Source organism: Trichoplusia ni, chromosome 1 (assembly GCF_003590095.1).
Source record: "Trichoplusia ni isolate ovarian cell line Hi5 chromosome 1, tn1, whole genome shotgun sequence".
Classification (NCBI taxonomy): Eukaryota; Metazoa; Arthropoda; class Insecta; order Lepidoptera; family Noctuidae; genus Trichoplusia; species Trichoplusia ni.
Genome location: NC_039478.1, coordinates 13,435,037 through 13,460,631, shown reverse-complemented (window position 1 = coordinate 13,460,631; position 25,595 = coordinate 13,435,037). Strand labels below are relative to the sequence as shown.

The 25,595-nt window shown below is 36.2% G+C and overlaps 4 protein-coding genes across 4 annotated transcripts; 2 read left to right on the top strand and 2 right to left on the bottom strand.

Annotated features, from left to right (window-relative positions):
- The first annotated feature begins 1,641 nt into the window (after positions 1–1,641).
- LOC113495803 (ATP-dependent DNA helicase Q4) lies at positions 1,642–6,104 on the top strand. The gene has a single exon (XM_026874756.1). It carries the CDS (start codon positions 1,987–1,989, stop codon positions 5,794–5,796), a length of 3,810 nt encoding a protein of 1,269 aa, XP_026730557.1. The 5' UTR covers positions 1,642–1,986; the 3' UTR covers positions 5,797–6,104.
- Positions 6,105–6,377: 273 nt separating this feature from the next.
- On the bottom strand, positions 6,378–12,069 carry LOC113495808 (xylosyltransferase oxt). The gene is made up of 4 exons (XM_026874765.1): positions 11,275–12,069; positions 10,567–10,709; positions 9,377–9,534; positions 6,378–9,140 (listed from the first exon to the last, which is right to left on the bottom strand). Exons 1-4 carry the CDS (start codon positions 11,868–11,870, stop codon positions 7,344–7,346), a joined length of 2,694 nt encoding a protein of 897 aa, XP_026730566.1. The 5' UTR covers positions 11,871–12,069; the 3' UTR covers positions 6,378–7,343.
- Positions 12,070–12,813: 744 nt separating this feature from the next.
- LOC113495821 (dehydrogenase/reductase SDR family member 4) lies at positions 12,814–17,901 on the top strand. Its single transcript, XM_026874789.1, has 6 exons — positions 12,814–13,091; positions 15,680–15,857; positions 16,876–16,953; positions 17,195–17,341; positions 17,415–17,549; positions 17,628–17,901. The coding sequence occupies exons 1-6, from the start codon at positions 12,961–12,963 to the stop codon at positions 17,796–17,798; spliced, it is 840 nt and encodes a 279-aa protein (XP_026730590.1). The 5' UTR covers positions 12,814–12,960; the 3' UTR covers positions 17,799–17,901.
- Positions 17,902–17,913: 12 nt separating this feature from the next.
- Positions 17,914–20,420, bottom strand: LOC113495814 (protein ecdysoneless). Its single transcript, XM_026874775.1, has 3 exons — positions 20,009–20,420; positions 19,717–19,919; positions 17,914–19,282 (listed from the first exon to the last, which is right to left on the bottom strand). Exons 1-3 carry the CDS (start codon positions 20,208–20,210, stop codon positions 17,999–18,001), a joined length of 1,689 nt encoding a protein of 562 aa, XP_026730576.1. The 5' UTR covers positions 20,211–20,420; the 3' UTR covers positions 17,914–17,998.
- Positions 20,421–25,595: the final 5,175 nt, after the last annotated feature.

The following is a 25,595-nucleotide window of genomic DNA, read 5'->3' as shown; positions in this document are numbered from 1 at the left end:
CACTAGCAGTTGCCCGCGACTTCGTCAGCTTGGTTAGAAGATTAACACCTTGGGTTACAATATCGGAATTTTCTTACGGAACCCCTTATATTTTTGGAATCAATTATAGCCTATGTTCAGCGGGGATATTGTAGCTTCTTTACAGTGAAAGAATTTTTCAAATCGGACCGTGTCATCGGACTTTCCTCTTTACAATATATATTAGTAATATTAGTATAGACAACCACTATGTCAAAAATTAAGTACTTTTAAAATAACTATTTTTTTAACCGTCTCAGCTTAAATTAAAGAACGACAATAGGGCGTAGCCTCATGAATCGCTCGTCGCTCGTTTGCATTGACAAATCTGATCACGTGACCCCATTTTTAAATTTCCCGCGACTCGAAAAGTCGCTGCTACATGCCATCGCTCGTCGCTCGTTTGCAGCGACAATCTGGTCGAGCGACCTTATTTTAAATTTTCTCGCGACTCGAAAAGTCACTGCTTTATGCAGTCGCTGGTCGCTCGTTTGCAGGGATAAATCTGGTCAGGATGCGACCCTGTATTGCTGATTTCCTAACCTCATTCGTACCCCGTGGCAGTGATACAAATGAAGGAAATAGAATTGCATAAAAATAACGTGAAGAAATAAAGTGTTTTTTTTTCGATTTTTCGAATCCCCTATTTACGGGAATAAATTTAGAGACCGTCACAGCACCACTTTTGTATCGACTTGTCTCACTTTTCATTATCAGACAGTCGATAGCAAAAACAAGTGTATAATCTGTGACATTGACCTTTTCAGGACGATGACTAAAGGCGTAGCCTCATGAATCGCTCGTCGTCGCTCGTTTGCAGCGACAAATCTGATTACGTGATATGTAGCGATAAAGCTCAAAATGTTGAGCTTCGTCGCTGGGAAAAGATCATACGATAATAATACACTATAGAATAGAGGAAAGAAAAGAAAAACGATCGAGAGTGACCGGCGAGACAAGTCGATAAAAAGTGGGTGATGTAACGGTCTCTAAATTAATTCCCACCTTATCAGATTTGTCGCTGCAAACGAGCGACGAGCGATTCATGAGGCTACGCCTTTAAGGCGTAACCTCATGGATGCTCGTCGCTCGAGATCTGATCACGCGACCCCATTTTTAAATTCCTCGCGTCTCGAAAAAGCGACAAAATATGGTTGCAGGAAAGGTAGCGACAAAGCTGAAAATGTTTGGAGTCTGAAAATGTCTAAATGTTTAGAGCCTTTGCAGTCGCTCGTTTGCAGCGACAAATCTGGTCATGTGATAATGTAGCAATAAAGCTCAAAATGTTGAACTTTGTCGCTGGGAAAAAAAAGGTCATAGTTAATTAATACACTACAGAATAGAGAAAAGAAAAGAAAAAAATAAGCGGTCGAGAGAAGTCGATATAAATTATATAAAAGTGGTGCTGCAAACACCATAACACCACAACATGCTGTAAATACTTTAAAACATTTCATAATATATTAGTAAAGTATGGACACCATGTACGTTTAAACCATAATTTTGTTTCTTCATTGTACAGTTTTATGAAGTTTAAAATGTACCTCTGTACTTTTAAAAAATCACACTTGTTTCTACATAATAGTCTAATTATAGATATTAATGTTTTGTTTTTCTGGAAATTTAAAATGGGGTCGCTGGACCAGGTTGTCGCTGCAAACGAGCGACGAGCAATTGCGTGCGGTTACGCCTTTAGCCATCGTCTTGAAAAGGTCAATGTTACAGATTATACACTTGTTTTTGCCATCGACTATCTGACACTGACAAGTGAGTGACAGGTGGTCATCTGGCGGCTGAGTCTGGCTGGTGACAGGCGAGACAATATTGTATTTTCGCGGGAATGCTGTTCGAAGTGTCAAACACACATTTTTAACTATTTTCAAGCTTTTAGTTTGGTATTTAAAGCTCTTTTCATATTTTCATCCATGCGAAGAACTAGTTCTGATAAAAGTAAGTTTTTTTATAAATATGGATATAATTGAATCGATCAAGAAAGACAAGGCGTATCTGAAATGTAAATTAATAGTCAAAAGTTGGGAAAAAGATTTCAAATTAAAGTACCACCGTGCTCCGACGAAATTTGACATAAAAGAAGCTCCGGCTAAAATAAAATATGCTTACAAAAAGTACTTTCAACTTAAAAGTGAAGCTCTGGAGAGCTCACTCTCTATTTGTGATATTGAAGAACCCATGCTCTCGCCGGAACCGGCGCACCAACTGGAACTTCCCCCGTCCGAGTCAACGAGCCCACAGCCAGAGCTTCCAAACTTGCCTTCTGGTCAAGAACTAGAAAAATTATTGTCAAACTCAGGACCTCAACATAAAGTTAAGCCTTTAACACCATTCTCAGAAAACTTATCAAAAAAGCTGTTTCAAAATAGAAAATTTAGTCTAAGGAATCCCAGAAAACTCTCTTTACCAAAATCACAACAAAGCTTTCAATGCATAACACAAAATCAAGATAGAGAAATCAATGATATTCAAAACAGTTCACAAGAAAACAATCTGACTGAATTAAATACTGATTTTCCTAATACATTTACTATCATTCAAGAACCAGTCACCAGCAAAAACATTTCAATGTGTGGTCTTACTCAGTCTAGTTGCTCTTTTGCGACAAAGGATTATCCAACAAAACCAATGGTTAGACAATTGAACAATGCATGGATTGATAGAGCTTCTGGCGTCAGTACAGACAAGAGTAATCAATTCAATAAGCAAGAAACATTTGGATTAGGAAACATCAAAGTTGCAGATCTAAATGACAAGCAATGTGACTATGTTGAAAACAGTGCATCTGAGGAAGAAGAAACAGTCATTGACAAATTAAAACCAGCTCTCAAAAAAAGGAAAATAAATAATAAAACTGTAAGTATCAGTAAACATGAACTGAATAGTGATGAAGAAAGTAACAAATCTTCTCAAAAGCAATCAAGCATTGAAAATCGTGAAAAACCTAATGAAGTTATTTCCAAAATCAACACTAGAACTGGTAAAAAGAATATTATTGAGGAAGATCAACAACCTCCTGATATAAGAGAATTTATACCTTTTGGGGTAGAAAAAGACATTCAACCCCGACATCTAGAAATCACAAATGTTCTCAAAAATGTAAACAGTGTTTTAGGCCAATGTAATAAATCAGATGAAAGTACAGAAAGTAAAAGGTTAGAAAATAAAATTAATAGTGGAACATTGAATGAAAACTTTGTAAAAATTAATATAGAAAAAAAAGTATTTGTTAGAGGAAAAAAAAGTATTAACTTCTCAAAGTATAAAAAACAATTATGGAAAACAAAGAAGAGTCTTCATGGAGGAATGGAGTTTCCTGAATCAGGTAAAATAGCATGTTTCAAATGTGGAGAATCTGGTCATATGGCTAGATACTGTAAATCACACAAAGGAGAAACATTATTACCACTTGAGAGTTATAATGAAAATGATATACCAACTTTAGAGGACATGCAAAAGTATGCAGCAGACCCAACCTGCAACACTTTATCAATAGCTGAACAGTTACAGGAAAGTATATTTGAGAGTAGCCAAATTCCAGATACCTTTATGAAGATGTTAGCTGATTCACCTAGCGGTGAAGATGGAGGCATTGCACCTTTATATAATTATGATCAAGATATTTCAATGGATCTGGATGAAGCGCTTCATAAATTTGGACACAAATCCTTTAGGTCTGGACAAAAAATTGCTATAAAACGCATTTTGTGTGGAATGTCAAGTTTACTTATATTATCCACTGGGGGTGGCAAGTCATTATGTTACCAACTGCCAGCATACCTTTATAGTCAAAAATATAAATGTATAACTTTGGTAATTTCTCCTTTAGTTTCATTGATGGAAGATCAAGTTTTAAATGTACCAGAATTCTTAAAAGCTGGATGTTACCATACCAATCAATCACAGACCCAGCGAAGTAAAATTCTGCAATGTTTGAAGGAAGGCTTACTTAATATTCTTCTGATATCACCTGAAGCTTTGATAGCAGGGGATTCATCAAATGGTTTATCAGGTTTGTTTAAATCACTTCCTCCCATTGCCTTTGCTTGTATTGATGAGGCACATTGTGTGTCACAATGGAGTCACAATTTTAGGCCTAGTTATCTTATGATATGTAGAGTTTTAAGAGAAAAATTAAATGTTAAGTGTATTCTTGGATTGACTGCAACAGCAAGTCAGTCAACTATAAAAAGTATAATCAGCCATATCAATATACCTGATGGTGTAACTGGAGTGATTAGGAACCCAGCACTTCCTGATAATCTCTGCTTATCAGTGTCAATGGAAAAAGATAAAGACAGAGCTCTAGTTTCGTACTTGTTATCAGAACCAATCATTTTATTTAATGCTATCATTGTGTATTGTATAAGAAGAGATGAATGTGAGAGAATAGCAGCCGTATTAAGATCATGCTTACAAGAACCTGGCAAAATAAATATGGAAGCTAAAAACAATAAAAGAAAAAGAATGTCATATATAGCAGAAGCATATCATGCTGGCATGTCTGCTGCTCAGAGAAAAAAAATACAGAAACATTTTATGGATGGAACACTAAGGATAATAGTAGCGACAGTTGCTTTCGGAATGGGTATTAACAAAGCAGATATTAGATGTATAATACATTATAATATGCCTAGCAGTTTTGAATCTTATGTGCAAGAAGTTGGAAGAGCTGGACGCGATGGTCAGCTTGCATATTGTCACATTATATTAAGTAACAATGACAATGACAAAAACGAACTTTTAAAACACATTCATGCTAACTCTATTGATAGACCTACTATAAGAAAATTGCTTTCTAAGGTGTTTATCCCATGCGAATGTATTAAAGCTCGGAAAGATTCATCCAATGCATGTTGCAATGGTCATGAGGTGGGAATCCCCATAGATTCTACGGTAGATGAACTAGATTTACCGTCAGAAAACATTGCAACTATGTTATGTTATGTAGAACTTCATCCCAAACAATATATAAAATTTTTAAACAATGCTTACATAAACTGCAAAATCTCTTCTTACGGAGGGCCAAAAAAAATTCACGAGGCGGCTAAGTCTTGTAGACCACTAGCTATGGCATTGTTAATAGAAAATAAGAAGGACCCCAGTATCATGAGCAATAGTGTTTTAGAATTCAATGTTATTGAAGTAGCCGCAGCCATTGGTTGGGAGAGTGGTGTAACGAAATACCAATTAAAGAATTTAGAGTGGAATACGGAAACAGGAATTTCACGAAGATCACATTTAAAAGTTGAGTTTAACACACTTGGTTTTAGGATCAGAGCTAGAGGAGACTTGAGTTCTGCAGAACTTGATAGCATTTTAGATGAATTACACAATTCTGTGGTTTCTCAAGAAAAAGCGAGATTATTTCAGCTAGAAGAGTGTAATTTAGCGTTTCGGAGGTTAGGAAATTATTCTCTTGAAAGTACAACCTTATCCAAAGAGGTGCTTCTAAAATCATCAAATGTTTTAAAAGACACTATAAGAAATTATTTTGAAAGAGACAGTTTACCTGCCAACTTAACATTAGCAGAAAGGCCATTAGATGTTGAAAGAGTAATCCCTGATGTTCGCGCGTTAATTTGTACTTATAAAGATTGTAATTTTACTGGTAGGAGTATAGCAAGAATATTCCAAGGAATTTCATCTCCAAACTATCCAGCCATTGTATGGGGTAGATGCAAATTTTGGAGATCACATTTGCATGAAGATTTCAATGGATTGATAAAAATAGCAACACAACAAATAATTCAGTTAAAACTTTAGGTAGATTTTCCAAATAGGGAGGTATTATTCATTATCTGTTCTTGTCTATTTATATGCTAGATATTTTGTCATCTTTAATGTTTGGTATGGTAACTGCTTAACTAAATAATTAATTTATGTATATTTGTATGTTATTATAGTAAAAAACAAAAACAATTATGAATCTCAAACTCTGTTATCTGAAGAATTGTGATTGACCGCGTATTCATATTTGACAGGATACTCTTCAAATGCTTGTAGTCTGAATTTAATTTATTTTGTTATTTCTTTACTTGTACGAACATTAAATGTGAGTATTTAATAAACAATGTGTGTTTTTTTTTCTAATGGTCAACTCATTTTTAGAGGAGATAAATGATAGCCAGAAGGATTTTTTTATTTTTGTTAAACTATAGAGTAAGGTGGTAGGAGTATATCCAGAAAAAGTCGAATACAAGATTTTGAAATATTTTCCAATCTGCCAAGACTAATTTAGACGCTGGTGTCTAAATTAGTCTATTCCAGTCTATTTTTCAGTATGTGAAACTACTTTTAAATAGGAGTTACGAGGGTTAAGTGCGTGTTTTAATGAAAACCAGGAACTGTGTAAATATTTTTTTTCATAAAAATGATTTTATAAATTTATTCATTAATATTATTTTATACATAAATACAAGTTTTAACACTAGGATATAACCAAGTTACATATTTACAGTTCCTTTTTTACACAAATACTATGTACCGTATTGCATTAATTATGATTGTAATTAATAAATGTTTGCAAACAATGAAACAATTCCTAATATTAATAAAATTAAATTAATAGCTTAAACTTTAACAGCTTTGGTTGATTAGAAACTGATTTCAATACAAAATTTTAAAAGAAGTTTCGTATAATCCGTGCTGCCGCTTTAAAGTAATTACAAAAATTCGTTATACATAGTTATGGTACGCTATCGTTTATCAGGACAATAATTAACGAATACGCTTACAGAAGTAGGTACTAGGCGCTATACAGTAAAACTATTCTTAGAGACTAAAATGATGCTAATGATACTATCAGTCGAAAGTGCGAACCACATAGGAATCTTAAGAAACAAATGAATAACAAGCAAAAATAATAGTTAACTAAATTATTATCTCAATTCGTTAACAAAATATAACGTATAACATGTACGTAATTTTGGTGCAGTGCGAACCAAAAATTGATGGCTGTACCTAAGTTATATTATGAACCAAAGTTAAATGCAGTAGCAGTTTTATACGAAAGCCTTCGCTTCGATCAGATACAGCAGTTGGATAGGAACAATCGGAATGAAAAAGAAAAAGTTCTATCAGACAGCAAAATAGGCATTGACATAAAATTAATAGTTACAACTCTTTAGTCACCGAAAAACGACTGGTACTAAATTTGATTATGTAAATTATGTTTATCAACTTCTGCACCTATACACCTTAATATATATACTAATAGGTCAGTCGCGATCACCACGATCGAGGTAGTAAGTGAGGATTAATCTACCTAATCTGAGTAGTGGAAAATAAGTACTCTATAAAATGAATATGTGTCATACTCTTTCTAAACGTCCAGTGTATTCATTTAGTTTGCCTATAGAACCTTTAGGATCTGGAGATAATGAACTCCACTGAGTTGAAACACAATCCTCAAATTTATGATGGCCACATGGTAGTTTGTCGTGCAAATACATGCAGGAACCTAATACGTTATAAAATTCAGAGGTAAGCCCATCTATCCACTCTTTTAAATCTTGATGTATTCTTTGTACATTCGATTGGGAAATTTTTTGCAAAAGTATACTTTCTTCATGCTTGGGTATAAAGTTGTTCACTTTGAGATGTGAAAAGTTTTTGTACGAATTTTGAGATCCAATATGAATTATATTTGATTCTTGTGGAGATAATTCTTTACCTGAAAAATATTCTAGAGGTGATATGAGAAACTTTGTTGATACGATTATATTATTCTGGTCAAATAATCCCACTTTCCAAATTCCAGGCAAAAGAGGTGCTTTTAAAGTAGGTTTTATATGATTGGTTAGATTCGTATCATCTACGTGTATACTATTTACATCACCGATTGCTCCCGTGGGATCTAACCAGATTATAGTATAATTATCTGATTTCTTATTTAATAGAGCCGAAAATTGATATTGTAAAACAGGCTCAGACAAGGGTCCTAAAACATTTGCTAAATTTCTAAATGTCTGTTCTTTCTGATCGTAATCCGAACTTACTTTAAATATTTTTACAGAATCAAAATACGGATTTTCAAAATTAAGTTCCATATGTTTTTTAGGTTTATACCAAGTTTCTATAATTATTTCCTTACGATCGTGTGTAATCGCTTTATGTAATATTAAATTTCCTTTGTAAACATCTGCGTAATTATAAGAACTAATTTCAATAATGTCACTTGGTTCTATATAACAACCTTCTTCTAACAGAATTCTTGCGTTATGTCGCACTATGCTTGCGGCGTGAGTTAAAATAACGTCGTCTGTACTAGCAGTTAAGTCATCAATGTTATAAATGCTTTGCCAATACGCCTCTAAACTAGGCAATAAATAATGATCTTTAAATCCTATAAATTGCTCTACTCTATTGACTATTTCTTGATTTATGACTGGTTCAAACTTTCTTGCAAAAAATAGCTGTCGGTCTTGAGTATTTTGTATCCTAGGCCAGTCTTCAGTTCTGAAATCGTTGGGAGAACAACCACACCAGTCCACGACATGTTTATGTTGACATTTACAGCCTAGTTTTCGTTTCCAGTTGGTGACATGCAAATTATTATCGACATATGATCCACAAAAATGTGAATTCCTTAACACCGTGTGAAAAAAAGATTCAGCTGGCAACAGTGTATGTCGAAATATGACATCCAGACCTGCCAACAGCTGATCTTGCTTCCCAATGATATATGAAACAAATTCTGGCGACAAGGCAATCCAATCACTCCCACCGTCAATCACTATTCCTCTAGGCAACTTCCTTTCGCCGACGCGCCACATATGCGTGTCACATTCAATAAATGTTTTGTCTAATCCTTGTTTCTTGATAAACCTTTGTACTTCACGTCCATGAGATTTAACAAAATTAAGTCCTTTGTTTGCTGACAAGAAGTTTTCCAATTCTTCTAATGACTTAATGGGAAAATCAGATTCACTTAAATTTATTATAAAATCCCACCGCCATTTAAGTGCCATACAATCTTTCATAGCTGCAAGTAGCATTGTAAGCAAGGATGCTCCACCCCATATCGTAGAATATCTACTTGATGCTAATTTTATATTAGAAAATTGATTTTCTAAAGCAGACAACTTCCGATGTAAATAGTCTTGACGCTGTAACAAATAAATTATTATTACTAAACATTAGGTAAGGCTGGAGTCATTTTGCTATTTGTTACATGTTTTGCTAATTTACGCTGTTTTTGCAAACATTAATATGGAGTTTCTTGCCGGTTCATCTCCATAAGAATAACACTTTGGAATCGTGCAATTAGAGTCAGTAATTTAAAATTTGAAAAGTGCCTGAAAAACGGCAACCTACACATTTATGTCATAATAATTTGACTTACCTTATCTACGTGTATGTAAAAGTAGTGATTGCTTCTATATAAAGCATTAATTAAGCGATGAACTTGTCTCAGTGCGCGCCCATTCAATGTCAACAGGAACACAATTTGCACAGGTTCCTTTTTCGTGCTTGTTGTCTGTGTTACTCTGTGCTTAAATTCTGTAAATCAATTTTAAAACAATTTAATATCTATTGCTACCAAAACCCTTTATTTTAACTTAAAAAAAAAACTCCCGCAGTAAGGGATTTAATCCTTGTTTTATGGTGGGTTTCACAAATATACAAATCACGTGCACGAAGACACCCCGATTCAGAACAAGCATTGGTGGATCAAACAAATTGCTTGTGCTACACGGAAATCGAACCCGCGACACGATGCGTATAGTGGGTTTGGCTTGGTGACCATAACCACTCGGTTATCCGTGCATTATATGATGCCACGGTGAGGTAGACTTCCAATCATCTACTATACCAAACCTGGGTAAACGCCGCCGCGTACCTCCCTTCCTGATTCTATGTCCTATCACGATTATATCTACGGTATTTTATCATTCATTTCAATCATCATTATGTTTTTACAAGCGTTTAGTTTGAGAATATAGGTTAATTAAATTTTTATACAGTTAAATTTTATTATAAAGCCTACAGTTACTTTTCTGTCGGAAATTTATGAGGGCGTTTTCTATGAAATGAAGTGAACCAGAAGCCACAACATTTACCTTCCTATTTTTATTGTATATGCAAAAAGAACTTGATAAATCCAAAAAACAGAACCCAGAATTCAAATATGATCCCTTGTCTGTCTCAACAGTGTGATGATGCAAATTGTTAGTAAGGTTTCTGTATAGTGAATCAGTGGTTTTCATCAAGATTGGTAACAGCATAACTCTTTTAGCCCATATATTACAAAAAAACCCATTACTTTTTTATTTTCTATCATGATTGTAAAATTCTAGTACCTCTGCAATCAGATCCAATCTGCAATTATATTAATTGCCAATGGGTGTTAAAATTTTAAAATATATGAAAGAAAACTTAGAAATTCATGATATTTTTTAATGAGCACTTAACACACTCATGATAAGAAATACATAATTAATTATTGTTATGCACTTTATCACACAAATAAAAGAATACAGTATTTTATTGTTATTTCAAGGACATTTTTTCTACAGCAGGATATTAACTTACTTGATAGTCCTGTTTCATAAATATTCATGGTAAAGTACCCTCCACAATTTTGTTTTGGATCACCAGGACAGCTCATGTCACACATTTCCGTAGCTATTGTGCCTGACAACTGGGGTATGCTTTCTCCACAAAAACACTCCGATCTAAAATAGTTATTTTAATAAATAATACAAACTTTATTGACAATAAAAGTTTATAGTATCCTATTTCTAAAAAATATAAATGCCTACCTACTTTGTAGAGAATAAATTACTGAGCGCAAATGAACTTTAACAACAAACCTGCTAATTCTCATGGATCTTGGACAAAATTCAAATCATGATAAGTAGTGATAATGGTTTTCAATTTGTCTGCCAATGTTAAGTGTAGGTGTGGACAAAAAAGGTTCTTTGCCAGATTCATTCAATGAGGAGCTTGTGGCTATAACCACAGTAGTTAATTGATCACAGGTTAAGCTATGCTTGATGCGTTTGGTTCATAGACGGGTGATCACCTTTGTCATAATGAGTTCGTCTATATTTCGGAAAACACGTTAAATTGTGTGTCCCGGCTGTTATTCCTACTTAAGGTCGAAAGTGTGACAAGCAGTCTAACAAAGAGGTATTGTGTTGTCTAGGTAACTGGGTTGAGGAGGTCAGAAGCTGAATAAACTATGATAAAAGAGGACTCAAATCCTTCTATAATATAAATTTTAAATTCATTACTTACGCATATTGCACCCCAGCATAAATAAAACCACCTTGGATGCAAATATCTATACAGGCTGAGGGTGTGTTTGTGTTGGCATAATTTCCATAAAAACCTGTAAGTAGTCTCATTTTCTTTTTGTCTATGTAACATCCTAAATGTTTGCCATATGTAGTTCGGCTTCGATTGCAGAAATTTGGTAATTCTTCTGAATAAAAATGTCCAGTTTGAATAAGACAAGTTTTGTTGACAATTTGCTGTTTGCAATTTTGTGTCTTAGCACGATGAATCGCCGAGATAGCCTCTCTGCTTTTAATTTCGCAAGGAGGTTTAAAATCAAGTTCTTCTAATCTAAGAAAAGCCGAAGGCTTGTTGATAATCTTATTACTGCTTGGGAAATCTTCATCATCACTGGGTCCAAAACTGTTTTTTCTGGCAGAAACTTCACCAACAACTTGTCGAGCGAGTGAGACGTAACCATTCTTTTTCAATAAATTGTCATTTGCAGAGGGAAATAAACTAATAGCGATAAAAATATGAATGAAAAATGCTAGTAAAACAGCTATTACAAACCATTTAGTATATTTATAAAATAATCTTCCGAAAGTTATCGCCATTTCAACAACGATAATTTTACGTGTAATAATAAAATAATTTTAAACACTACATAATTCCTATAATTATTTAATTAACACTCGAATGAATATCTACATTGTACTGATTTAAGGTTATAATTTACACATTATTGTTGTCCTCTTTGGTTACCGACAACTTTTGATTCGGCTTTTCAGTTTTGTTTCACTCAGCTGTCAAATTGTCGACTTTGACAGTGACAACGTCAGTCAACTTTTTAAAAGTTGCTAGAACTAGTTAAATGTTACTAGCAGGTAAAAGATATTTTTTTCTGTTAATGCTTTGTGGTCTACAAGGCTTGCGTAATAATATGATTTTTTTGCCGGGTTGGCGCAGGCGCTAATTTTGAATGTTTTTTGTGGATTATCCCTTTGGTTTTACATCTGCCCCTTATTAGAGAGAAAGAGACAGTGACAATTCAGGAAAAATACGAGTAGCGCAACAGTAATCGGGAAAGTTGCAAAAAACGGTAGTCAGAAACATTATCGGATTAAATTACATTACATAAATTACATTTCGATCATATTCAAAGTCCTATCGATACTCGAAGTCTCGTTGTTACCATATTTATCGCTGCAAATGAGCGCCGAGCAACTGCATGAAGCAGCAACTTTTCGAGTCACGGGAAATTTAAAATGGTGTCTCGTGCCCAGATTTGTCCCTGCTAACTAGCGTCGAGCGGGGCTACATGAGGCCGCACCTTTATGATCTCGATCATAGATAACGAACAGTGCATATTATCTAGGCGTGTTGCCTGAAAAAAATATCGGTTGTTGTGATTTTATTATAAAACCGGCTAGGTTTTATAATAAAATCATAATTACTTAATATGTAAGGTGCCATCAGCTCTGGTTGTAATACTAATAAAAATAATCAAAAATTGCAATTGACTTCCTACGCAGTGGCAATTTGAGGCGAAATCAGTTATAAGGATACGGAAATTCTGATCACTGACGTGAAAGAGTTTGTCTTATTATCTGTAATTATAAAGGTTTATCTTATTTACCAATGATAACTTGTTGTAATAATAATCTTTTATATAAAAATAAGAATTCTTAGAATTATAAGCTCATAATGCTCAATTCTTTAAGAAATATTTCCAGGGCTAAAATGGTGAAGTTAAATATGGTAAACGCAAGTACTCGAGAAGTTCATAGTAGCAGGTTTAAGGGGAAAGTTGCTATAGTCACAGCATCGACGGAAGGGTAATTTTCTTATTTTTTTAATACATACACCGGCACCTGACTGCACCGGTTTGAGAACATTTAATTACACTTAGATTTTGATGATTCCAAGTGACCTTCACTACTTTCATAAATATTCCAAAACCGACCTGTGTAGTACCTATGGTACAAAGACCAAAGTAAATAAAGTTAAACTTTAAAAGATATCGATTTAATGTACAAAGTACAAATTGATACATGACGTTGTAAAAAAATAACATTGTTTTGGTACTGTAGGTACCAATTTTTTTTATTATTACTTTACTTTTGGAAACTTATGTTTTAACCCATTATTTATGTACTTAGTTGGTTTTAGAATGATCGTGAAATGGTAGTTAAACATAAATTTCAATTGTACCTATTACATTCTTATCTATATTCTTATACTAATATATTTGAAATATTTAAGACGAAGACTTTTTCATTTATGGTTTTAAAGTTAGCTTAACAGCTATTGACGGAGCTCACGCACTAAAGTGATCATTTATTGCGGTTCTAGGATCATTTCTAGTTACTGCTCTGCTCCTATTGATGGTAGAATTCTAGCGTATAGCCTTTGGAGAGCCTTCTAGGCCCCAATTCTGCTATTTAAAATGGCCGATGAATGAATGAAATTTGCCTTAAAGTGACAATTTTCGTTTTATCTTAAGCATTTTTCTACATAATTGGAAATTCAGTGTGGGACGCTAAACTCAAGGTCAATACATTTAAGTTTCAATTATTGTATTGGCAAAATGCTTACGATAATAGGAATAATTTCAAATTTAATTCAATTGCCATTCATTCACCGGCTATTGTATAAAAGCACAAGCGGGGCCCTGGTGTGTAAATAAATATAATGTTACCTTACTAGGCACCTACCTGTATTCACCGATATAAGTCAGTGAACTAATCGGAGTTACAAATTAGATGGGAAAAAATTGAAATATTGAACAGACACACAATTCACATTATCTTAACAGTCTTCAGCCTTAAAATAAATGTAGCTCGGCAATCCTATTAAGATGTAATCATCTTCAGGATGCTGCGGCTATTTCGAATTCTTTCTATAATCTGAGTTAAAATGTCATTAATGCCGTGTCATTGTAGGCGCAGGCCAGAAAAAATCATTCCCCTCACCTACGTGATTAAGGATTTTAAGTTTATTATTATTTCCTTTATTTAAATTAAATAACATATAAATTACATTTTTAAATATAGGTATATAAAAAAAACAACATATATTTAAAAATATAAAAAATAGTGTCCAACCGGCAACGGGAACAGGGCCCAAGCTGCCGGTGGTCAGGGCTCCAAAGAGAGGAACCTCCTCACGATGCGCACCGTGTCCAGAAGTACCGCTCTCTGAATCAAACCCTTGACCCAGACGCCCAACGAGAGCCTCATAAGGTGTTGGTTGATGGATAATCCTGGCCACTTGGTTATGTCTGTGCAAGTATTCGCCGTTAGCAAGACGAGAACAACCCGTAACTATATGTCTCAAGGATTCACCGGGACAGTGACATGCCCGACAGATGTCAACTGTACCATCCTTAATTATATATTTCCGGTAGTTATTTGTCAAGATAACTTCATCCATAATTGCACATACAAACCCTTCGGTTTCTCCAAAAAGATCACCGAAGCGTAGCCAGGCCACGGACACTAAGAAATCTACATCGGCTCCATGAAGAGTCCGATAATAGCGTCTAGCTCCTTGCTTTGCCATACATCCTTGCGGTCTTTGACGCTTAGTACGACCGGTTTGCGCCAGATCTCTTTGCCTAGAGAGAGCGGAGTGAAGGCCTTATCCACTGCCTGCAATCTAGAAGCATTCCCACGTCCATTCGGAGGAAGTACTCCCTGAGGTTACATATCTCGCGATTATGAAGGGTCTTGGCGTTTAAGAAGCCTCGTCCCTCACACTTTCGAGGGATATATAACCTCATTACCGATGATCGCGGGTGGTGCATTCGATTTGCGGTGAGCAGTGTGCGGACTCTTCTATCCAAGGCGTCCAGCTCGGTCTGTGTCCACTTGAGTATGCCAAAGGAGTACATAACCTCTGGCATGACCCAACCATTAAAGGCACGCACCTTGTTACCGCCCGATAAGGAAATTTTACGATTGTTTCATGTCAGCGACATTAATGCCTAACGCCTCTGACATACCCAAGTATTTGTAGGTTTCCGTTGAGGAGAGGGACCTCAGGTTTATAGAATCCGAGAGCTGTATACCCAGGGATTTACAATCCCACCTCGTTTTACATGCATGACTGCACATTTGTCAACACCAAATTCCATTCTGATGGAATTACTGAAGCTTTCAGTGATCTTCAGTAACTTCATCAGTTGCAATTTGTTGCACGCAAATTTATTATTATTATTATTATAGTCCTCTTTTATCTATAAGGGTATGCCCCATTTACTAAAAAAGGATTTTTGAAAACTTGGGATGAGTCTTCAAAAATCCTTTGTTAGTGCCCACCTTTCTTCCTTTACAATATAAAAGGAATTCTTGTCCTTTTGCTTTCATATTATAGAGTAACTTGTGCATTAAATGTTTACAATACCTTATTTTTATAATTTTAGCATTGGTTACGCCATAGCGCAGAGATTAGGACAGGAAGGAGCTTCTGTGATAATAAGTAGTAGAAAAGAAAATAATGTAGAGAATGCAGTAAAGAATTTGCGCAGTGAAGGCATTACAGTTGAAGGGGTCGTGTGCCACGTAGGTAATGCGGATCAAAGAAAAAAACTGTTTGATATTGTAAGTACTGAATATACAACGTAGCTATATTAAATACCTGCCATAAAAAAAATACCGAGGAGTAAATTGAATTGTTAATATTTTAAACAAAAGAAAGCAAACCTGGTTTATTAATGACTACCTACAATATTATTGTTAGTTGAGTCCACCGTGACATGAGAATGAGAATTTTATATATAAGACTAGCTGTTGTAGCGACTTCGTCCGCGTGGTTAGAAGATATTGACCTGTTTTCGCAGCGCACGCAACGGAAGCCCTCTTTTTTTTTCTCTCTTACCCACTGTGTCCCATTGCTGGGCAAAGGCCTCCCCCAAATCCTTCCACGACTCTCTATTCTGGGCTGCATGGAACCAGCCTGCGCGGTAAGCGTTAAGGTCGTCTCACCACCGCTTCCTAGGTCGCCCACGACGACGCGGTCCATCCGTTGGCTCCCATAGTGTGGTGACTTTGGCCCAACGATCGCTTTCCATGCGGCTAACATGACCCGCCCAATCCCATTTTAGCCTGGCAGCCTTTTTGCCGGAACGGAAGCCCTCAAAGATGATTAATTTTTTCAGCTTTATAATATTAAGTATAGATGTCAGCGTTGCCAGACGTCCTGATTTTGGCGGGACGTCCCGATTTTTAAATTAAATTTTAATGTCCCGCGCGGGACATTCTCGGTTCCGCTTTTCGGAGAGAACTTGACCGTACACCATTCGTAGGATTCACAGAGACTATAGTTTGAAACCAGTGGCGTAGCGTGATTCACCGTCGCCCGGGACGTATTCCCACCAAATACGAATCTAAAAAAAGCTCGATAAAATTTTCACAGAGTTAAGTTACACTTGTTTGCTTATGTTATTCGCGCGCGGAACATTGAACATCAAACATCAAGTTTACTATGTCCCGCTTCTGACGGAAGATTCCCGCTAATTTCACTCAAAAAATACCAACGTCCCGACTTGTCAAAAAATATATCTGGCAACGCTAATAAATGTACATGAATAATTTCATTATAGTTTGTTTTCTCCTTCAGGCAAAGTCAAAATTTGGAGGCCTTGATATTCTTGTTTCTAATGCAGCAGTTAATCCTGGTGTTGGGCCGATACTTGAGGTAAAGTAAACTTTTGATCTCGTTTATTAATGAATCTATTTCAATGTTATTAAAGAACAAAATTGAAACCATTCTAGAAAACATAAAACGTAAATCCTAGGAATTAAAAATGAATTCAAAAGGATGCCAACAGTTTACATTGATAACGAATAAGTCTATATTTTCGTGAAGTAAGATTTGAAATCATAACATTCATCGTAATTATTTGACACAGCTTAATGTTACTGTGCTTAAATTTCAGACTGATGACAAAGTGTGGGACAAGATATTTGAAATTAATGTGAAGTGCGCCTGGCTTTTAGCAAAGGAGGCATATCCTGAACTTGTTAAGAGAGGAGGAGGCAATATCGTATTTATTTCGTCTATTGCTGGCTACCAACCAATGGAGGTAATCACTTAAGAGCTCTTGAGCCAGAACTTATTGATTAATGTACTTTCGATTCATTAAATATTTATTTCAGCCTTTAGGTACATACAGTGTCAGTAAAACCACTCTTTTGGGATTAACTAGAGCCATAGCTAACGAAGTTGTACATGACAATATTAGAGTAAACTGTGTTGCTCCAGGAATTGTAGCTACGAAGTTCGCATCTGCGGTGAGTACTTTTGTGTAATAATTCAGCCAAAATCTTTATGAAAAAAAACTTACTAAAATCGAGTATTACTGTTTTTAGATTACTTCTTCAGAAGCAGGCAAAGAAAAAAGTTTATCCATCGTGCCAATGAAACGGTTTGGTAAGCCTTCTGAGATTGCCAGTTCAGTGGCCTTCCTAGCTTCAGATGATGCCAGTTACATAACTGGAGAAACCATTGTTACTGCAGGAGGTGCATATGCTCATCTTTGAGTCCAAGACTATTGCTATTAGGGATCATGGTGGTTATTAATATTTTTCACTTGTTATTCATTTTTATAAATCATAAATAAAGGAACATGGATATATTCTAAAATAAAAGTTTTACTTACAGATATTGCTCCATCTGAACATTTGCAGGTATATTGATACTTTATTTTTGAACTATATAATATAGCATTTTATTATAAGGACTAATCGTCATCAGAATCGATAAATTCAGGTTTTGTTATTCCAATAGACTGCAACAGATTACTTGTTGGTCCTGTTGATGCTTTTTCTTCCTTCATGCTCTGCATTATATTTGCCATTATGGTAGTCTCAGCTTGCAAATTTTCCATTGGATTATTTTGAAGTTTTACCTTTAGTTCTTTATCACAATCCTCACTTTCGTCATCTTCATCATCATTGTAAAACATTTCATCATCTTCACTTTCTACACTCTCAGTTACCTCTTTACTATGCGTACTTAACACCTTCAACATTTTTTCTATACATGATACAAATTGATCTGATTCAAAATCAATCTCATTAATATCTGACTCATCAATGTGTTCTCGTTCTATTCCTTCAAAGTCAGATGTTTGCTTAAGAAAAGATGTTAATTCCTGTGTAAGAGTTTGAGATGAAATGTCATCAATGTTTTTTAACTTAGTTGCTTTCCCATAACGCGAATACAGAAAGTCATTTAATTCTTCAGGATTTATATTTAGCCAATCTTCACTATCTTCGACACCAGTGAAATGCTCCCCTGAACTACTCTTCAATGTACTGTTCAATTCAATAAATTTACTTGACTTCATAAGTTCTGTAACATTATGATGAAATACATTCGATCTTACCGGACATTCTATTGAAGAAAAGTAATGTTGAGCTGTTTTTAGTAATTGCTGGTAACCATTAGACCCTTCGATGTTATTTTTAAAATATCCATTTAGTTTTAAACTCTGTATGAATGTTTGGTATTCCTTTGATAACAGTGGGTCAGCAACTGAAGCTTTATTCATTAGCATTTGATATCCACATGTTAATTTCAAGCCCAAGAGTGTCTTTTTATCATTCCCATGGTACTTAGCTTGATTAATAAGTTTGGAATGTACAAGAGATGCATATAAAAATTTCGTAAATCTTACTTCAACATCAACACAATCAACATAGTCAATTTTTTTACAAGCTTTTACATCTACACTGTCATGGTTGCAATATGCATCAACAATTGGTGAGATAAGTGATGGTTGTAAGGTCAATATTGTTGCTAATGTAGAGGGCACCTTGACTATGGTTCTATGAATGTTTTCTAATATTTTGTCAGGGTATTTTCCAATTCGACTTAGGATTGCTTGTTCAATACTATGTGCTGCCTGTGTCAACTCTGGTGAGTTTGCAATTTTCAGTATAGCTTCATCTAAGCCCAAATTTGTATTTAAAGCAATCACTTCTGGTAGGATTAAATGGATGTGATGATTGTGTATAAATACCTGAAACATTAAAGTTATTGTTCTAACTTGATTTATTTAAGCCAAATTGTTGAAATTTAGTATTGTTTATAATGGGTTCAATTTCTACTGCAAAGACATAACTATGCAGTGAAAAAGTTACATCTACCTAATAAATTTTTCACTGCAATGAAAAATTAACTGAAAGTATAGCATGGTACATAGAAGCAGAGTCGGATAATTCCAATATGAGCTGTTTCACCATTGCAGCATTGTAACAGAACTAATAGAAAACCTTAATCAAACTAACTAATATTAATTATAGGTATATTACCTATAATTAATAAATTATTATGATTTTATCAACTGTAAACAAAGTCATCAAAGAGTTTAGTGTAGGCCACTTTTTATATGACTTGCTATAAACTTAATAATTAAGATAAATGTAAGAATTCTTCTATACATTGAGAACGCACCCTGTTAGCTGTGTTTTCTGGATTTGCCCAAGATTGTAAATAATTTGCTGCTTCTATCAAAAGAAAGTCACCATCATTGTCCTTTACTTGAATTATTAAATCTGAGTATTGCTTCGAAATTTCTAGCAAAACATGAACTATAAACCATTCATCTTCTATGTTATCACCAAAACACGTATTGCTGCATAGATGTAAAGGTACCCCTGAAATAATTAAATCATCATGATGTCAATTTTCATACTTTGCTGGTTGTGAAAAAAAGTGTCAACACGATACCAAAGTTCAGAGTTACCTGTTTTGTCGTTATCTTTCATAATAGGAACAAATACACGAAACTCGTCTCGATGCCATATATAATCTCGACATAAACTCTTGACATAGTCATTTATCTGCTTACACATATTTTGCCATAATGCACCATCAGTTCCAAGTTTAGGAGAGTAAAACCAACATAGTATAGTATCGTCGTTTACAGGTTCTAATTGACTTGACATTCTGAAGCTTCTTACTTGATATATAACAGATATCAATCCTCAATATTAATTGTATCTCTGCAGCATTTGAACTTTAAAGATGCACTGTTTTAACTATAATAAATAATAATCCGAATCTCGACACCCGCGTTCTCAAACTATGGGGCACAGATTCAGAATCTATTGAACAAATGAAGCGCTTGTCATGTCAGATTGACACATCACAGCATATATATCAGTATTTCTGTACCTCTACCATGAGTTGCCATCGAAAACGTCAATGACGTTACTACAGTCGATAGCGTATAAACGCGGTTCGAATAGTTTACAATCGGACTCATACCATGAGTTTAAAAAACCTTGACGCGCTCGCTATCGAGAGCTCGATTGTTATTGTAGTATTCGTGTTGTCATACTTGTCATGTTGTCGAACGTGCCTAACTTCACGTCTAATGTAGTTGTTTCTTTCTAACGTTGCTTAAAAGACAGAGTAAGATATATATTCCCGAAAAAGCTTCAAATCTACATTAATAATTTCATGCAGGACTACGGTAAACTCGATCGAAACCTTATATGAATAACAAAACATAAAAAAATATTGATTTTGAGTCGACAACATATATCCGCAGATTTCGGATTAAGGAGAATTTCGTTAAATTCCGATGGCAAAAAACAAACCGCTCAAGTCGCCATCTTTGACGTTGAAGTTTCGCAAAGTGTTTTTTTTTTTTAATTTTGCGGTTGATGTAGATATACGAACTCTTTTGATATCACAAATAGATAGACACTTTTCTTCTTGCTCTTTTGGGTTTTAGTAATTTTTCATTATTAAATTGAAAGCGGTGTCGTGGGTACCTAGGAATGGTTATGTGGCGCACCTTTGGGGAGTACCTATGTCTTGCGATTGATCGCGATAGTTTTGTTGAATTGTTTCATATACCGATAAACTGTGCATCTATTGAAACTAATATTATGAATGCGAAAATTTCTCTGTCTGTCTGTCTCGCTTTCACGCCAATCCTACGGAACCGATTGTATTGAATTTGAGAGATAGCCTAATGGAAACGGGGACCGAACGCTATAAACTGAAGTCCACGTGGACGGAGTCCTGGGCTACAGCTAGTGTTTGAATAATCCTAATAATTTTAAACTTCATAGAGCATAAAATATTCAGTATATTTTAATATAATGTAATATTACTTAATGAACTATTGGTTGGGGTGGAGCCCTCTGTGAACGCTGACTTATTTCCAGCGTTTCCTTAATAATGAATTTATGTGTGTATGTTTCATTGTAAAAAAGTGACAGCGTGTATTCAATGTAAATTGACTTTTAACTAGTGCTACTTGATTTTAAATACTCTCTTGCCGACATGATTCTCACAAGAAATACTCAAAACTAAACAATTACTATAAACCGAATACCGTTTCACACCTTGTTTAGCAAGTGAGTTACTTAACTACAATCGTAATGGTATTTGTCGATACCATCTGTCAAATTTGTGACTCATGGTACCGTTTTCTTAGAGAAACCACCGCAAAACGTTACGCGCTCGCTACTCGCTGTCGAAGACGTTTTGAATGTTTCGATAGGTTTTATTTGTCAACTCATACTACCGATTTTAGTTTGTCAAGTGACCGCTAGGGGCGCTGTACATTTTGTCATAGATATTTTTTACGCAGACGCTAGCGAGCCCGGTCACTCAAAACTCATGGTAGAGGTACAGACTGTTTTAATTTATTTGAAAGCTTATCTAAGTTTGAAAGTGTTGACGTCACTTAGTAACGTGAAAATAATGGACAGATTTTTAAATAAATAACTATAATAAATACAATAAGAAAGCATATTAATGCATTTACTTATATAGATATTGTAATTCCAATTTTCCTGACAATTTGAAATCGAATGCCGTGACATTTCACATTCTCGGACATCTGTGTTGAACATTTATTTTATTTTATTCTTGGAAAAACCGCTTCTGTCTCTCTCACTGGTGGTCCTGGTAACGGACACAGCGTAGGGCCGCGGACCAGAGCAGCTGTCTCCCAGTAACGGTCGCTAGGGCGCCGCGCGCTGACATGCGCGCGTGGCGGTGCCCCGGGCGGCTGCGCAGTTGCTGTCAATTTGAAATTTTTTGACTTTTTGTGTTGTTTGCTTTTGTATATTTTGTAAAATATTTATTTTAATTAATGTTAAGTGCAAGTTTAAGCAGTGGTGAGGGAGATAGTGCCAGACAACCTTCTTCGAATGACCTGGAGAGGTGTCCTCTGTACTCTCAGGCACGGTTTTTTAAAGGTAAGCGGGGTCTGAGTGTGCATTTTGTAAAGGCACACAAAGCTCTGAGTACACGCTCAAATCCGGTTACGCAATTACAAACCACGTCGACGTCTGGATCCAACCCTTTATACAGATATTTGTCAAAATTCAAAAATTCTATTCTGGTATTAAAGCGAGTTCCTCGTGGCGCCAGACCGCTTGTGGCACAACATTTAGCAAGCTGTATTCGCCTTGCTGCCCGAGAGAACTCGCTAAGTGCCTGGGAACATCTTCTCACCTTCCCCTACAGAATTTTACATGTCAACAAGAATTCGGCTTCCAAAAAGACGTTAACTGCCCAAATTAAAGATAATTGTAATGTTTCAGCCCACAATTTAGAAACCAAATTTCTGACACAAAACTTCAACTCGACAAAAGGAGTCCCCTACCTGGTCGCAGGAAAATTAGAGGAAGGTGACATTAGCGGAGCAGCCAGGATTCTCTATAGCATTGTAGAGGTGGCACCTTGCTCTCCAGAAACTCTCGTAGCTCTCGAGAGCAAACACCCCATACCTGATCCGAACATCCATTCTCTCACCATTTCAGGTCGAGAGGTTATCACAGCCCTTAGTTCCTTCAGGAGTGGCTCTGCTGGCGGTCTCGACGGCCTGAGCCCCCAACACATGAAAGATCTTACAAGTTTGGGGGCTGGAGAGTCTGGCGAGATGCTTTTGAGGGAGCTTACGGCTCTGATCAACCTAATGCTCTCCGGCATGGTTAATGAGTCCGTCATCGACGTCTTGCACGGGGCCAACCTTTGTGCCCTGCGCAAGAGGGATGGCGGTATTCGTCACATTGCTGTAGGCACAACATACCGTCGTATGGCAGCCAAGATTTGCTGTAAATTTTATGGTGAGATTATTTCGAAAAAATTTCAGCCCCTGCAACTTGGTTACGGTTCCAAAGGGGGCTGCGAGGCTGCCGTACACGCGTTGTCGACCTTCCTAAATTCTGGCAAAGGAGAGGTCGTCTTAAAGGTTGACATCAAAAATGCGTTTAATTCTGTAAACAGGGATACCTTGCTGGCAGAAGCTAAAAATGAATTACCCCAAATTTATAGTTTCCTTTGGCAATGCTATAGACATCCTTCAAAATTTTTATATTGGGACAACCTATTAGAATCCGCTGTTTGATGTCAGCAAGGTGATCCTCTTGGGCCGGTGATATTTAGTTTAGCTATTCACCCAATAATTCGGCAGTTAAATTCCAAATTTAATGTTTGGTATCTGGATGATGGGACCCTAGGAGGTGATGTAGATACAGTTCTTAATGACTTCCTTTTTTTTTTAAATAAATTTAATTCCATGGGCCTTCACCTCAATATATATCCAAATGCGAAATTTTCTTATGTGATGGTACAGACAGACAACAGACACTTTCAAAATTTAATGCCATAGCTCCCTCTATTAAAATCGTTGATGAAATTTCTCTCCGCCTCCTTGGGTCTCCAATCTATGATGATTCCTTTCAAAATTTTGTTAACGAAAAAATCCAAAATTTCAAAAATATTTCAAATAGACTACTCCAAATTAATATGCATTCGGCCATTACACTGATTCGTTTTTGCTGTTTCGGTCCTAAATTGACATACTACCTCCGTGCGACTCCCCTATGGAAGTACCCTAATCTTTTAGACCAAATGGACGAAATTATTAAACACACTCTTTGTATGATTTTAAACATATCCATGGATGACCGGGCTTGGTCCCAAGCCACACTCCCCATTCGGATGGGAGGGCTCGGTATCCGCAAAATTTCAAGTACTAGTTTACCAGCGTACCTATCCTCGGTCCACGGCACTGATAAATTAACCAGGAAAATTCTAGCTCCAATACTGGTTGATTTTGAAGTGCCGTGCTTCTCCGAGGCTGTGTATTCCTGGAGACTCGCCTGCCCATGTGCAAATTTACCTGGTTGCCCATCATCTCAAAAGCTGTGGGACGAGCTGCTTTGCAGAGTAGTTCAGGACCATCTGATTTCTACTTCTGCCACTCCTGCGGAGCGGGCGCGCCTCCTCGCTGTGAGTGAGTGGGAGTCAGGTCTTTGGCTTTACGCACTACCGTCGTCGAATATAGGCACCTTGTTCGACAACACAACTTTCCGTCTCGCTGCTGCTTTAAGACTAGGTGCTTCATCTTGTTCTCCGCATCGCTGCCACTGTGGTGAAGTAGTCAACAGCCTCGGACACCACGGTTTATCATGTAGCCGTAGTGCAGGTCGCATGGCTCGTCACGCGAATATTAATGACATTATCCGTCGAGCTCTTGTTGCCGTCGGCGTACCTGCTGTATTAGAACCTAATGGTTTGGTACGCGATGATGGCAAGAGACCGGACGGTATGTCTTTGTTCCCTTGGAAGATGGGTAGGCCTTTAGTGAGGGACGCCACTTGTGTCGATACTCTTGCGCCATCTCACCTTCCCGGTTCTTCGAGCTGCGCTGGCTCTGCTGCCGCGGCTGCTGAAAACCTCAAACGGCGCAAATATGGTAATCTAGTTGGTAGTTACTTCTTTGAGCCGTTTGGGGTTGAAACTTTTGGGCCGTGGGGGCCGAATGCCAAAACGCTTTTTAAAGACCTAGCAAAGCATCTCGTTGACACTCCTCGTGACCCAAAGGCTGGCTTTTACCTCGCTCAGAGGATTAGCAGTGCCTTTCAACGTGGCAATGCTGCTAGCCTTTTGGGCACACTCCCAGCCGGCAGCGATGCCGATGAATTTTTTGATGCTTCAATTTAATATTTTTTTTAACTTGTAAATATTTAACATAAAAAAAAAGTATTTCAGAATGTACTCTGTGGTATATATTGTACAGAAAATACATCATGTATTGAAATATTAGTTTAATTTAACTTATTGTAAAAACTATTGAATACACACAAGTGTTACGTCAACATGGGTTAAAATAAATAGATATGTATAATTTTTTTGGGGTAGTTACATTGTAATTGCGAGGCGAAATAATTTCGCAAACATCGTTTTTTTTTTAATTCGGATATACCTTACTATACTCTATGACCCACACTCAATACTGCGCTAATGTCATGTAAAAATCTGTCATTTCAATATTGTCAGCTTAATTTATGATCGCAGGT

Excerpts from the sequence above, each read along its gene's own strand:
- LOC113495803 (XM_026874756.1), top strand. The coding sequence starts at position 1,987 with ATGGATATAATTGAATCGATCAAGAAAGACAAGGCGTATCTGAAATGT.
- LOC113495808 (XM_026874765.1), bottom strand. The coding sequence starts at position 11,870 with ATGGCGATAACTTTCGGAAGATTATTTTATAAATATACTAAATGGTTT. Across the intron at positions 10,710-11,274 it reads TATGCTGGGGTGCAATATGC|ATCGGAGTGTTTTTGTGGAG; the intron begins GTAAGTAATGAA and ends TAACTATTTTAG. Across the intron at positions 9,535-10,566 it reads TTATGAAACAGGACTATCAA|AATTTAAGCACAGAGTAACA; the intron begins GTAAGTTAATAT and ends ATTGATTTACAG.
- LOC113495821 (XM_026874789.1), top strand. The coding sequence starts at position 12,961 with ATGCTCAATTCTTTAAGAAATATTTCCAGGGCTAAAATGGTGAAGTTA. Across the intron at positions 17,342-17,414 it reads CTGGCTACCAACCAATGGAG|CCTTTAGGTACATACAGTGT; the intron begins GTAATCACTTAA and ends TATTTATTTCAG. Across the intron at positions 17,550-17,627 it reads CTACGAAGTTCGCATCTGCG|ATTACTTCTTCAGAAGCAGG; the intron begins GTGAGTACTTTT and ends TACTGTTTTTAG.
- LOC113495814 (XM_026874775.1), bottom strand. The coding sequence starts at position 20,210 with ATGTCAAGTCAATTAGAACCTGTAAACGACGATACTATACTATGTTGG. Across the intron at positions 19,920-20,008 it reads GAAAGATAACGACAAAACAG|GGGTACCTTTACATCTATGC; the intron begins GTAACTCTGAAC and ends TAATTATTTCAG. Across the intron at positions 19,283-19,716 it reads CAGAAAACACAGCTAACAGG|GTATTTATACACAATCATCA; the intron begins GTGCGTTCTCAA and ends TTAATGTTTCAG.